Here is a 14682-nt window from a genome sequence, read left to right on the forward strand (position 1 = left end):
TAATGCCTTGTACCTAATTGTACCTACATTTATTTCTAATAAGACTTAAGTAGGATATGGGTAGCAGTTTAAAAGAGTCATTTAAAAAAAAAAAATTCTTTCTTTAGCCTTAAGTGCTTTTCCTCAATATTTAGGTGTGGTGTCTCCTGTAGGGTTGTGCTTTATTCGTAAAACAGAAGGCAATCGGCTCATCCAGTGAAGATAAAGAAAAAAATGGCACTCTCATAACCTTGGAAGTTTTGCTTCAGACAGTTATTTATGCATACCCACAAAATGTGAAACAGGCAACAGGGGGAGGGCGCAGGGAACACCCCACTGTTAAAGAGCGATGGCTGTTTCACGTTTACCGCTTTATGGCTAGAATAAGTGGTAAACGCAAAACGACTAACACTCCTTACCAGCAAGGTGCTCCCTGCATCTAATGCAAAACTTACGTCAAAAAATGGGTGCCATTCTTTCTTTAAACTTCAGGTAAGGCAATTTTCAAAAGCTTAAGACTGATCCAGTGTAGATAGAGATCTTATTTACAAAAAATACAGAGTTCACATGAAACTTTATTAAAATCTGTATGATTTCTTTTACAGGGACATAGAATGCATTACACTTTTACAGAACCTTGAAGCTGATTTGTGTAAGAAGGATAATTATGGCCGGTAAGAATACATGCTGCAAAAGTTACAACATTATATTTAACCACCCAACACCTATCTTTGTATACAGTAGGTAGTTGTCTGATCCTGGCACTTTGACCTTTAGGAGTTGAAGAGTCAGGTACCGAAATCATCATTTACTTACCCGGTCCCTGCGCGATCCCCGATCCGGACTGTCTGACGAGGATGAACTCTGCCACGATTCATGTAGATTGTGTGCCCGATATCCTGCATGTGTCGCTTCCCCGATCAGGTCCTCCGGAGTTCACCTTCTACTTCCCTGTGTATGTAAGGGCATGGCTTGCGACACAATTTTTAAGTTAAATCCCGTAGTTTTACCGATTCCATCGGTTTGAACGACAGCCCATCCCCCGATTTGTGTCGCATGAAAGCCGGCGTGATTGCAACAAAATCCAATCACGTGCGCCAGAAAACCCTTTTAAATCCCTGCCCCATTGGCGCAAAACAGAGTTCGACAGAATGTCTGACGAAAGTGCGGTCCGCGGGACCCTTAGTAAATGAGCCCCATTGTATAGAGACAAATCAAGTGGCAACATGCATTATTGACTTGATTTTCCATTAATGTAATAGACTTGGAAAGCTTATGGTAGTTAGATCCCCAATGATTTGACACCCACGACCTATTTTAAAAATGAAGAAAATATTTTAAAAATACAGCTGTTGACATCTGGTGGACAAATAAGTATACTGTACTAAAGATGAGCCCGACTAGACAGTCAATCAGTTTATGTAAACTCATAATGCAACAGCTCCAGAAGGACTGACTGTATATGGGGTCATCTGGATACTTTGAATAGAGTGGCTAGCTTTGAAGCAGCCTAGTCGTGGATGTTAGAGTAGCAAAGTTCTAGTGTAAACCTTATCCACACAATAACAGGTTTTCCACTGGGGTATTCCTAGTGTAGTTAAGAGGCAGTGGTGTAACAAGACACCAGTGGACCCCGATGCAAACTTTGGATCGGGGCCCCCATATAGTGCTGCTAACTCCGTTCTGCTCATTACACTTGAAAATACACACATATATATATATACACTGACATATACTCACAGAACCATACTCATACACCTTATGCATAGTGTACAGCAGCAGCCTACCTTATTAAGATACTGTGTAGCAACCCCCTCATTAATAAGATGTCTATTAGCAGCATCCTCCACTCATTACTAAGTTGTCCAGCAGCAACATCCCCTCATGAACAAGATGTCCAACAGCAACCTCCCCTCATTATTCAGATGTCAGTCAGAAGCCTACTCTCAATAATAAGATGTCTATCAGCTGCCTCTACTCAATGAAATGTCCGTCATCCTCTACTCAATGAACTGTCAGCAGCCTCCCCTCATTAAAATATCACTGCCAGACCACGGATTTACTTTTTCATTGGTTCATCGATCAATTTTACTATATAAATACATTATCTATATATCAGTTCTACATTACTGAAAACCCTAGGGCAAAAGGTCTTATGCATATGCTCACTTTGTAACATGTGTCTGCATGTAAGTTGTGTATGTATGTGATTTTACCATTTCTCTATATACATTTTAAATATGCATATATAATGCTAGATTTTAATGAAATGTATATAATGTATAAAGGTATGTAAATAAATTTTTATTATATTTATTATAATGGTCCATTTATAAATCACCCTACCTATGTAAATTATGTGTTAAAAAATGTAGTTGGATATACCTATCATTGTTCTTATAATGACACCTGGCAAATTCCATAGACAATCTACGATTATCCCCATATCCCCCATAGACCAACTTATCTACTACCCCCATAAACGGGGAACCTCCTTGTTTTCATGATATCTTCCCATATATTCTATTATTTTATTATTATTTTTAGACCTGAGGAAGCACCTGAAGAAGGTGCGAAATGCGTTGTCTTGTTTTTACTTGTCTTCTGGAAATAAACAGGATCCTACTTTGAAGGAAAAGAACGTGCCAGCGCCATTCATATACGTCCATTTTTTTCCTATTAGCGGTGCGCCCACGACGCACCCCTATACATCTGGTTCATTAAAATGTCCGTCAGCAGCCTCCCCTCAATAAAATGTCCAGCAGCAGCCTTCCCGCACATAAGTTGTTCAATAACAGTCACGGAGTCCCTCATTGTATTAAAAAAAGAACAAAAACACTCCGGCTTCCTCGCTTCCCCATTGCATTCTGTGTGTGTGTTTTACACACATACAATTGATTATCTTCCCTTTCATTGATCATCAGTCAACCACTAGCTGTGATTTTAGTGGTTTTGCCAGGGACTTTGGACACTGGAAACTGAATTCCTTTATTAGCAGGTCTTGAAACACTGACAGCCTATGCTATTTTCCACTCAGATGTCTCTCTGTGTAGCAAAGAATCAAATAAATCAAATCAAAAGAACCACCGGAGTCCCAGGGCTGATCCCTTACTTATCAACTTTAGGACTCTGGAAGGCTCCAGGGAACATGTTTAACTATTTAGGAACAAGACCGGTTGAATGCATGTACTATAACACTCTCTGGATAGTATACGGCAACCTTGACGTAACACGTGATAGATGAGCACATTTGTAAAGTGAATGATGGCTGCATTCACACAAACATGTGATTTCTATAGTCCTCAATTTCTGTGCTCTTTGATTCCGTATATAGGTGATTATTTTCATCTGTATGTGCATGTATATCTCTGTAGCCGTTCTGTATAAAATACAGTTGGCTGGCAAATGATGGCTGGCTGACAGAATGCACCTTTCACTGGTTCTGGTCTCCCTGGATAGTGCAGGTATATAGGGCAGCATACGGAGAACAGCCTAATGCAACATGTATGGAACCCATATTTTATCATTTCCCATAGACTTCTTTAGGGAGTATGGATGAAAATACATTCTAAAATAGGATATGCTCTATATTTTTTACATCTCAAAAATGGTACAGGGCACAATACTGCCATTCAATGGATGGATTAGCCATTGAAATGAGTGGGGCCATATGCTACCTAAATATATGGTTGTTTCATGTGAATGCAGCCTCAGAGAAGCTATGGGTAGCTATCTGGGTGCAGTATTCAGTAAAGGCCTATCATGCATGACATTACAGTAATAGATATCCCAATCCTCTAATCTCAAGACACTTATTTGTGAAAATGTTTTCAGTAAGCAGACATTTGAGAAGACCACACATCGGACAAAGCATGTGAGAAAGACCCCAAAGCCTGTAAAAATTACAGTTTAGTTATTTACTAAGCTAATTTCAACCAAATATGTGGAACATTTCACATTTTTACACCTTTAATGCAAAGCGAGTAGAAAAGTGGTCATGGTTATCCTGTACACCAGACTTTTGTGACTTTTCAAAAAGTTGTTCAAAACCAATTCCAGTGACTGTGTGGAGTAGGAAGTGGAGAGATCTTAGCATCTCAGGATAGAAGTGTGCTGAATTTATCAATTCAGACTCGTATCCATTTCATATGGGGTTAAAGGGATATTCCCATGAAGAATTCTTAAATATAGCAAAATAACACATTCTCCAACTGAATGTTATTGATAAAAATGAAACCGTATTGCTGTTGTAAATTTTGATTGTCCTGGGATACAACCATAAACTTGGTTGAGCAGGTCTTCCTCTCTTCCTCTCATTCATTCAGGGGCAGATGGATATTTAAGGGCCTTAGAAAAAAAAATGAGATTTATCAGTGCTTCTACGCCAGCTCTCGCAGGTTTTTACGCAAAACTACGCTACGTCGTGTCTGGCATAGCTTTGCTTTGTAGCGCAGCCGCGCAACATTAAGGGGTCTAAACGTCTTGATCTATCCACCATGATGGGTGGGCAATACCGTGTGCCCCCGTAAGTGGGCCTACATGGTGAGTGAAGTCAGAACAAGTAACCAGGATCATGAAATGTGGGTGGAGTTAGCAAAGAGTTAGTCATAGCCACATTGTTGGTAGTCATTTTATGGGTGGAGTCAAAACAAGTGGGTGTGGTCAGATAAAGTGAGTGGGGTTATAACAGACAAATTTTTGGTAGATGGCCTTACTAGCAAAAGATGTTCCTGTTTTGCATTAAGTGAATCTAATGTGCAAAGAATGTGACCTGTTGATCAGTAAATGATGCAAACACACGACCCGGTAAGCCTTAAATACCTTTCCCCTGTGCCATACATGTACAATTCAAAGAAAGAATATATTGATACTGCCTCCTATGTACAAGAATAATGCTACAATAACACATTTAGAATAACATATTCTATCCTGCCTTATATATACAATATAAAGCTACTACAATACCTTCTCCCATATACAAGCCAGCTACTATAATACTGCCCCTATGTACAAGAATATAACTAGTATAATACTGCCCCCTATGTACAAGAATATAACTACTATAATACTGCCCCCTATGTACAGGACTATAACTACTATAATACTGCCCCATATGTACAAGAATATAACTACTATAATACTGCCCCTATGTACAAGAATATAACTACTATAATATTGCCCATAATGTACAGGAATATAACTACTATAATATTGTCCCCTATGTACAAGAATATAAGTACTATAATATTGCCCACTATGTACAGGAATATAACTACTATAATACTGCCCCCTATGTACAAGAATATAACTACTATAATACTGCCTCCTATGTACAAGAATATAACTACTATATTACTGCTCCCTATGTACAAGAATATAACTACTATAATACTGCCCCTATGTACAAGAATATAACTACTTTAATACTGCCTCCTATGTACAAGAATATAACTACTATAATACTGCCCCCTATGTACAAGAATATACCTACTATAATACTGCCCCCTATGTACAAGAATATAACTACTATAATACTGCCCCCTATGTACAAGAATATAACTACTATAATACTGCCCCCTATGTACAAGAATATAACCACTATAATACTGCCCCCTATGTACAAGAATATAACTACTATATTACTGCTCCCTATGTACAAGAATATAACTACTATAATACTGCCCCTATGTACAAGAATATAACTACTTTAATACTGCCTCCTATGTACAAGAATATAACTACTATACTTCCCCTATGTAAAAGAATATATCTTATATAATACTGTCCCTATGTACTAGAATATAACTACTTTAATACTGCCCCCATGTAAAAGAATATAACTAATACTAACCCCTATGTAAAAGAATATAAATATTCTAATGCTGCCACTATGCACAAGAATATAATTATTATGATACTGCATTGAAGGCCAGTGCTTTAGACAGAAGGAGTGGCACAAGTCCCGTGTAAGAAAAGAAAGAGGACAGGCAGCAGCAGGCTAAAGTAAACTATAGAAGTATGGGATGCAGCAGTCCTGTGTAGATTATTCACACGGTTGCTGCACCCCATTACCCCATATTATATGCAGAAATGCTACGGTCTGCTTCCCTATCTTTCCTTTTGAGGGACTTCTGCTTCCACCTCCATGTAAAATAGATAATATTATACACAGGACTCTAATAAATGCCTTTTAGCAACTCACAGGTGACAATCTTCTCTTGCTGGACTGCACGGTGACTTCTCCTCACGGTGTCACTTGTTGATGCAGATATCAAAAGTTGGATACAGTATAGTGCCACCTGGAAAACAACTGTTTTCCTAAATAATTTAATAAATACCTCTAGCACCACAGCTGACCATACTGTGCTCCTAGAATAAATATTATATTTTGTGTCTACTAAATGAAAAATAATACAGTGCCCCCTTTAAAGGAAACCTACCATTTAGAATGGCAGGGGTAAGCTGTAAGTACCGAGCACCAGCTCAGGGTGAGCTGGTGCCGGTACTTACTTTCGTTAGTGTTATAAACCGCGGTATTGCGGTTTTAACACTTTTTAAACTTTAGAGCAGATGGGGCTTCGGCGCTGAGCACGGACGTGCGCGCGCAACATCTCCGCTATTTCCTATGGAGGCGCGCACACGATCGTGCACACGCAGCGCCGAAGCGTCTTCTGCTCTAAAGTTTAAAAAGTGTTAAAACCGCGATACCGCGGTTTATAACACTAACGAAAGTAAGTACCGGCACCAGCTCACCCTGAGCTGGTGCTCGGTACTTACAGCTTACACCTACCATTCTAAATGGTAGGTTTCTTTTAATTTACTAGAATATTTATACAGCTACATACCACATAAGAATAACTACAATCCACCTAAATATATAATGGTGAATACAAAATTAATTATATACATAACTAAACATATTTTGAACAATGCCCCAACAAATTATCAATAGTATACATAATGCACCTTAAATTTTATTTATAAAGTGCCCCACTTCCAAATTTACTATATAATATCCCTATATGGCCTACACCCATATTAACATTCAGCACCCCCTGAATGAAATATATACATCTCTATAACTATTTTATAAAGGTGTTTTATAGAAGTTTTTGCAATATATTTCACAGGAGGGTGGGGTTTGCCAACAACTTTAACATGGCAAGTACAAGACACAAATAGGGCTGGATAACTTTCACTGTAGTCTGCAGGAGCTGCAGGTCACATGGCTTGCTGGACTTCTTTATTGGTGGCCAACTCCTTTTAGTCAGTAACTATATGGCTTATTATATAATTTATGAGGGGGCATATAGACATTTATTACATTACAATTATATTATGTATTCACCTCACTCATTCATATAAGCAATAAATTAGATTATATACAGAGCTTGTGTCCCCTCTGCATTATTGTAATACACCTATTATAATATATACAGATAATACAGTGTCCCCTAATTAATAATAGAGAAATTGCTGCCTAGACATTGCCTCCCAATTGTTATGATGTCTCTCAACATTGCCCCCCTAAGTTAATTTTCAAAGATTGTTTTTAGGGGTGCATATAGTCTCACATTTACGATGTGAGACTATATGCACCCCTAAAAACAATAGAGTGCTCTAATATTTGAGATAGTAGTACCCACAGGCTTTGCCCACCAATTTTAATCAAGTAAGTGTTATTCAATATAATATAAACTATGCAGCCCCCAAGCATTGCCCCCTCATACACACACAAGTTATGTAAAGTGTCATCCAATTTTTATGTTATAAACTTCTCATTCAAACAGTGCCCCCCAAGTGGCTAAGAATAAAACAGTAAATGCACTTACCTTACACTGGTGCTCCTGTGGTTGTGTCCAACCTTGCTTCTGTGTGGGTTCCTGTGTGGTGGATTTTCAGCTGTGCACCAAAGGTACTAGGGCCTGTATGTAGCAGCCTGCTCTCCACTACATGGATTAAATATGCAATTACAATTGATTCTTAAGTAACTGGTAGTGACAGGTTCCAGACCATTTGTTTCCCGGTGGATTATATAGCCAGTCTGCCCCTGGGAGTAGACAAAGTAGTGACAGAGTAAATACATTTTTATGTGGACAACAATATTCTAGGTAGGCTAGTAAGTTTGTTTGCCCAGCTGCTTTTTAGTCTTAGTCTTGCCCTGCCTTCTACAGTTTTATTGTATTTATTTGTATTGAAGCATATGAAAGCTTTAAACTATGTTTTTTTCAGAACGCCACTACATTATGCATCGGCAAATGGCCATTATTTGTGTGTTGAAGCTTTGGTAAAAGCTGGGGCAAGTGTCAATAAAACTGATGACTTGGGAAGAACTTCTTTGCATTATGCTGCTGCTGCAGACACTGACCGGAGGTATGAACCACATTTGTTAGTAAGAACTGAATGCATATTTAGTTTTTAATATGTTTAAATTGTTACACTGCAGTAACAATGATACATACTGAAGACAAGACTGAAAACAAAAAGATCACATGGTCTGTCTATTCTGTCCAAAGGCTGTATATTTTTTGTTATTATTTTTCATTTTTTCCAAACTATGGAGAAGACCACAATACAGGCAGTATAAATAAGGTTTTCAAATAGCATATTTTACAGAAGCTAAGATAAAATAAATACAATTGTGTTTATGTAGCTACAAAAGATTATCAAGAACATGCATAGAATATGGGAGTTTACCCCAGATAGAAAATTGTATAAAACCATGAATAACAATCCTGGAAAGACAAAGGAAAGACACACAAGGAAAATAAGGGAAAATCAGACACAGCATTGCAGAACACTTCCCTACATAACCAGAAAACATTCCAATGAGCCCAGATAAGGTTGTCAGATGCTCCATTGTACAGACCTCTTGTATAGATGGATTTGAGTGTTTGTGGCTGTCTGTTTCCGAAAATAGCCACAGGTAGAAGCTTGAAAAGTAGTTTTGAGGAATTTTTTTCAAGGCCCACTGGAAATATCTGTAAAAGGTATACACTGGAAGGGGGGCGTGGCCTGCAGCCGACATGAGCGGACGCATGTAACTGAGCTCCGTCAGCAACCTAGGGGTTCCTTCAATTATCCTGCCGAAATTACCTGTAGCCATGCCTGGAGCAAGATCCAAGGGGGCCCCGGTGAGAGGGGCGTCGGGCGGCACGAAAAATCTGACCCCGCCAGCGGCAGCGGAGCACCTGAAAGCGTTCGCCCGCACGGATCCACAACGCGGCCCTGTTCCCGCCGAAAGGCGCGCCTTCACTCCTCCACGAGAGGAACAAGCCGCTGACATGGAGGACAGTGACAGAGAACCCACACTGAGAGAGGTCACTGCACAGCTCCTCACAGCCATACAGGAGTCCACAACTGCCCTGACAACTAGAATCGAGGAGGTTAAAATCGATGTGGGCCTCATCAGGAATGATATGCAGAAGTTAAGGGAGCGGGTCACAGAAACGGAGACCCGAATCTCCCAGATAGAGGACGCTTCAGCCCCGGTACCTGGGCGCATACGAGCGTTGGAACAGCTGGCTAACCAGTGGATGCAAAGAGCGGAGGACACCGAAAATCGGCTGAGGCGCAATAACTTGAGAATTTTGGGCCTCCCGGAACGCGCTGAGGGCAGAGATCCGGTGGCCTTCATGGAATCCTGGCTCAAAGAAGTCCTACCGGAGGCCTCAGTGTCAACACTGTATGCCATCGAGCGTGCCCACAGAGTCCCGGCTCGTCCCCCTCCTCCGGGCTCCAGACCAAGGCCGATGCTTGCGCGTTTGATTAGTAGCAGAGATCGAGACGCCATGTTACAAGCTGCCAGACGCAAGGGCCCTTTCCAGTACCAGAACTCTGCCATTTCCATTTTCCCTGACTTTGATAAGGGGACCATGTATGGAGGCAGTGAACTAGTAGTAGATTAAAGGTGCTGCAGTTAAAACTATGTTAGTTGGATCTTGGCATGGAGCTGGCGCTCCGCTGCCAGGCGAGCTTTCGCCAATCCAAGCCCGTGTCTCTAGGCTACTCCCCAAACAGCACTTCTAAGAACCTTTTGTATAAGATCAAGTGTAGTAGCGTTCTTATAAGTTTAGGATATGGCAGGTGAGGGGAATGTAAACAGAAGCGCAAGAAGCGCTGAAATCATATTGGTAAATGATAAAAGTTTGCCAGTATATTTTGTGGATAACACAGCTGGGTGGCGACAAAGTTAACAACTTTGATGTGGAATCCATGAAAACAACCCAAATTTCTGCCTGACACACCTCGTTTGATAAAGGGACGATGTATGGAGGCAGCTATATGGACGACTTTTGGAGGTAGCAATGGAGACAACGTGTGGAGGCTGCTATGGAGACAATTTAATTTGGATAGTGCCTGTATGTGGCAGTCCAAAAAAGTTTTCAAACCAGAGGAGCAGGTAGGTGGCCCCACCAGAAAAATGAAATAGATTGAGTGCCTGTATGTGGCAGTCCAAAAAAGTTTTCAAACCAGAGGAGGAGGTAGGTGGCCCTCCAGAAAAATGGAATAGATTGAGTGCCTGTATGTGGCAGTCCAAAAAAGTTTTCAAACCAGAGGAGCAGGTAGGTGACCCTCCAGAAAAATGGAATAGATTGAGTGCCTGTATGTGGCAGTCCAAAAAAGTTTTCAAACCAGAGGAGCAGGTAGGTGGCCCTCCAGAAAAATGGAATAGATTGAGTGCCTGTATGTGGCAGTCCAAAAAAGTTTTCAAACCAGAGGAGCAGGTAGGTGGCCCTCCAGAAAAATTTAATAGATTGAGTGCCTGTATGTGGCACTCCCAAAAATTGTTTAAAACAGAGGACCGGGTCGGTGGCCCTCCAGAAAAATTAAATGCATAAAGTACTATAGCTAGAGCCAGTGGGCCCTGTCAAAAAATAGCCAGTTTCCTCTGCTTTACTGTACAAAGAGGAGGAGAAGGAGGAAAATGAGGAGGAGGAGGAGTGGATAAATTATTCAGGTTGAGCTTCAGCGTACAGCGCCAGTTCGTGCCACATGTCCAGCTTTGAAACCCAGTAGTTGTAGGGAGCTGTGTGATCATTTAGGACGATGGTATGGTCAGCTACGTACTCCCTCACCATCTTTCTGTAAAGATCAGCCCTACTCTGCCGAGACTGGGGACAGGTGACAGTGTCTTGCTGGGGTGACATAAAGCTGGCAAAAGCCTTGTAAAGCGTACCCTTGCCAGTGCTGGACAAGCTGCCTGCTCGCCTACTCTCCCTCGCTACTTGTCCCGCAGAACTACGCACTCTGCCGCTAGCGCTGTCAGAAGGGAAATACTGTTTCAGCTTGTGCACCAGGGCCTGCTGGTATTCATGCATTCTCACACTCCTTTCCTCTCCAGGGATGAGAGTGGAAAGATTTTTCTTGTACCGTGGGTCCAGAAGAGTGAACACCCAGTAATCGGTGCTGGAATAAATTCTTTGAACTCGAGGGTCACGGGATAGGCAGCCTAGCATGAAATCTGCCATATGCGCCAGAGTACCAACGCGTAAGAATTCACTCCCCTCACTGGCCTGACTGTCCATTTCCTCCTCCTCCAACTCCTCCAACTCCTCTTCTTCTGCCCATACACGCTGAACAGTGAAGGACTCAACAATGGTCCCCTCTTGTGTCTCGCCAACATTCTCCTCCTCTTCCTCCTCATCCTCCTCCACCTCCACCTCCTCCGATATGCGCTGAGAAACAGACCTAAGGGTGCTTTGGCTATCAACAAGGGAATCTTCTTCCCCCGTCTCTTGTGACGAGCGCAAAGCTTCCGACTTCATGCTGATCAGAGAGTTTTTCAACAGGCCAAGCAGCGGGATGGTGAGGCTGATGATGGCGGCATCGCCACTGACCATCTGTGTTGACTCCTCAAAGTTACTCAGCACCTGACAGATATCAGACATCCACGTCCACTCCTCATTGTAGACTTGAGGAAGCTGATTGACCTGACTACCAGTTCTGGTGGAAGTTGACATCTGGCAGTCTACAATCGCTCGGCGCTGCTGGTAAACTCTGGATAACATGGTCAGTGTTGAATTCCACCTCGTGGGCACGTCGCACAACAGTCGGTGAGCGGGCAGTTGGAGGCGGCGCTGCGCTGCCCTGAGAGTGGCAGCATCTGTGCTGAACTTCCTGAAATGCGCACAGATGCGGCGCACCTTCGTGAGCAAATCAGACAGATTGGGGTATGTCTTGAGGAAACGCTGAACTATCAGATTTAACACATGGGCCAGGCATGGCACATGTGTCAGTCTGCCGAGTTGCAGAGCCGCCACCAGGTTACGGCCGTTGTCACACACAACCATGCCTGGCTTCAGGTTCAGCGGTGCCAGCCATAGATCACTCTGCGCCGTGATGCCCTGTAATAGTTCTTGGGCGGTGTGCCTTTTATCGCCTAGGCTCAGCAGTTTCAGCACCGCCTGCTGTCGCTTAGCGACGGCACTGCTGCTGTGCCTAGAGCTACCGACTGATGGCGCCATGCCCACGGATGGTAGTTCGGAGGAGGAGGTGGAGGAGGGGTGGGAGGAGGAGGAGGCATAGTAGGCCTGAAACACCTGGACCGAGGTAGGCCCCGCAATCCTCCGCGTCGGCAGTATATGACCAGCCGCAGGGTCAGACTCGGTCCCAGCCTCCACCAAGTTAACCCAATGTGCCGTCAGCGATATATAGTGGCCCTGCCCGGCAGCACTCGTCCACGTGTCCGTGGTCAGGTGGACCTTGTCAGAAACGGCGTTGGGCAGGGCACGGATGATGTTGTCTGACACGTGCTGGTGCAGGGCTGGGACGGTACATCGGGAAAAGTAGTGGCGGCTGGGGACCGAATACCGAGGGGCGGCCGCCGCCATGAGGTTGCGAAAGGCCTCGGTCTCTACTAGCCTATAGGGCAGCATCTCCAGGCTAAGCAATCTGGAGATGTGGACATTAAGGGCTTGGGCGTGCGGGTGGGTTGCACTATATTTGCGTTTCCGCTCCAGCGTCTGGGGTATGGAGAGCTGAACGCTGGTGGATGCTGTGGAGGATCGTGGAGGCGACGATGGGGTTTTTGTGGCAGGGTCCTGGGCAGGGGGCTGACTATCAGCTGACACAGGGGAAGGAGCAGTGGTGTGCACGGCCGGAGGTGAACGGGCTTGTTGCCACTGAGTGGGGTGTTTAGCATTCATATGCCTGCGCATACTGGTGGTAGTTAAGCTATTAGTGGTGGAACCCCTGCTGATCCTGGTTTGGCAAATGTTGCACACCACAGTCCGTCGGTCATCCGGTGTTTCCTTAAAGAACCTCCAGACTTCTGAAAATCTAGCCCTCGCCGCAGGAGCCCTCGCCACGGGAGCTTCACTAGTTGACACATTTGGCGCTGATGCACCAGCTCTGGCCCTGCCTCTCCGTCTGGCCCCACCACTGCCTCTTCCAACCTGTTCTGGTCGAGGACTCTCCTCCGTCTCAGAAGCACTGTGTTCACCCGGCCTATCAACCCAGCTTGGGTCTGTCACCTCATCATCCTCCGATCCCTCAGTCTGCTCCCCCCTCGGACTTCCTGCCCTGACAACAACTTCCCCACTGTCTGACAACCGTGTCTCCTCATCGTCGGACACCTCTTTACACACTTCTTCCACTACGTCAAGTAGGTCATCATCACCCACAGACTGCGACTGGTGGAAAACCTGGGCATCGGAAAATTGCTCAGCAGCAACCGGACAAGTGGTTTGTGACTGTGGGAAGGGTCCAGAAAACAGTTCCTCAGAGTATGCCGGTTCAAATGCCTAATTTTCCTGGGAGGGGGCAGACTGGGGGGGAGGAGGCTGAGGTGCAGGAGCTGGAGGAGTGCCGATTTCGGTGACATGGGTGGACTGCGTGGAAGACTGACTGGTGGACAAATTGCTCGAAGCATTGTCGGCAATCCACGACATCACCTGTTCGCACTGTTCTGGCCTCAACAGTGCTCTACCACGAGTCCCAGTAACTTCAGACATGAACCTAGGGAGTGTAGCTCTGCGGCGTTCCCCTGCTCCCTCATAAGCAGGTGGTGTCTCACCCCGCCCAGGACCCCGGCCTCTGACCCCTGCAGTAGTTGGACGCCCACGTCCCCGCCCTCGTCCTCTACCCCTAGCCCTCGGGTTAAACATTTTGAAAATGAGAGTTATAACTTTAATTTTTTTTTAACTTTTTTTTGTGTTTTTTGTTTTTTTTTGTGTTGTTTAGTTTTTAAAACCAAACGATGCTATCCTATTGCTATGGCTATTTTCTAGCCAAGTATGAAAGCACACTGCTATGCCAGATGAGATGACGCTGAGATATTAAAAAAATAAACGTAAAATAAAAAAGGAAATGGCAGACGGTGCCTAATTGAAATCCAAGCCCTAATAAATTTTCCCACTTCGGTCTTTGCGATGGATATGTGCGTCACTAAGCGCAAAACACAGCGGTCGCAAGTCTCACTACAAATTGCTCACAATTTGCTAGTAGATGCACTGCAGCAAGGACAGCCACCAGCAGATCAACCAGAAATCAAATATATATAACGCTACTGTAGGCGTAAGTAAGCCGTTTGGATTCTCCGATGGCTATTTTCTAGCCAAGTATGAAAGCACACTGCTATGCCAGATGAGATGACGCTGAGTTATTAAAAAAATAAACGTAAAATAAAAAAGGAAATGGCAGACTGTGCCTAATTGAAATCCAACCCCTAATAAATTTTCCCACTTCGGTCTTTGCGATGGA

At 43.6% G+C, this 14682-nt stretch overlaps 1 protein-coding gene across 3 annotated transcripts in view; it reads left to right on the top strand.

Annotated features, from left to right (window-relative positions):
• The window catches only part of ANKRD44 (ankyrin repeat domain 44), a 377775-nt gene that overhangs the window by 130630 nt on the left and 232463 nt on the right, over positions 1-14682 (top strand). For 2 of the 3 annotated variants that reach the window (XR_011849377.1, XM_072120895.1), the window contains exons 13-14: positions 585-653; positions 8212-8352. Coding sequence is in view for 2 of the 3 variants with exons in the window: in XM_072120895.1 (XP_071976996.1) it covers positions 585-653; positions 8212-8352 (210 nt within the window). In the remaining variant the exon portion in view is untranslated. The remainder of the gene's footprint in view (positions 1-584; positions 654-8211; positions 8353-14682) is intronic. The other variant, XM_072120896.1, reaches the window with a different exon arrangement.

Source organism: Engystomops pustulosus, chromosome 8, assembly GCF_040894005.1.
Source record: "Engystomops pustulosus chromosome 8, aEngPut4.maternal, whole genome shotgun sequence".
Lineage (NCBI taxonomy): Eukaryota > Metazoa > Chordata > Amphibia > Anura > Leptodactylidae > Engystomops > Engystomops pustulosus.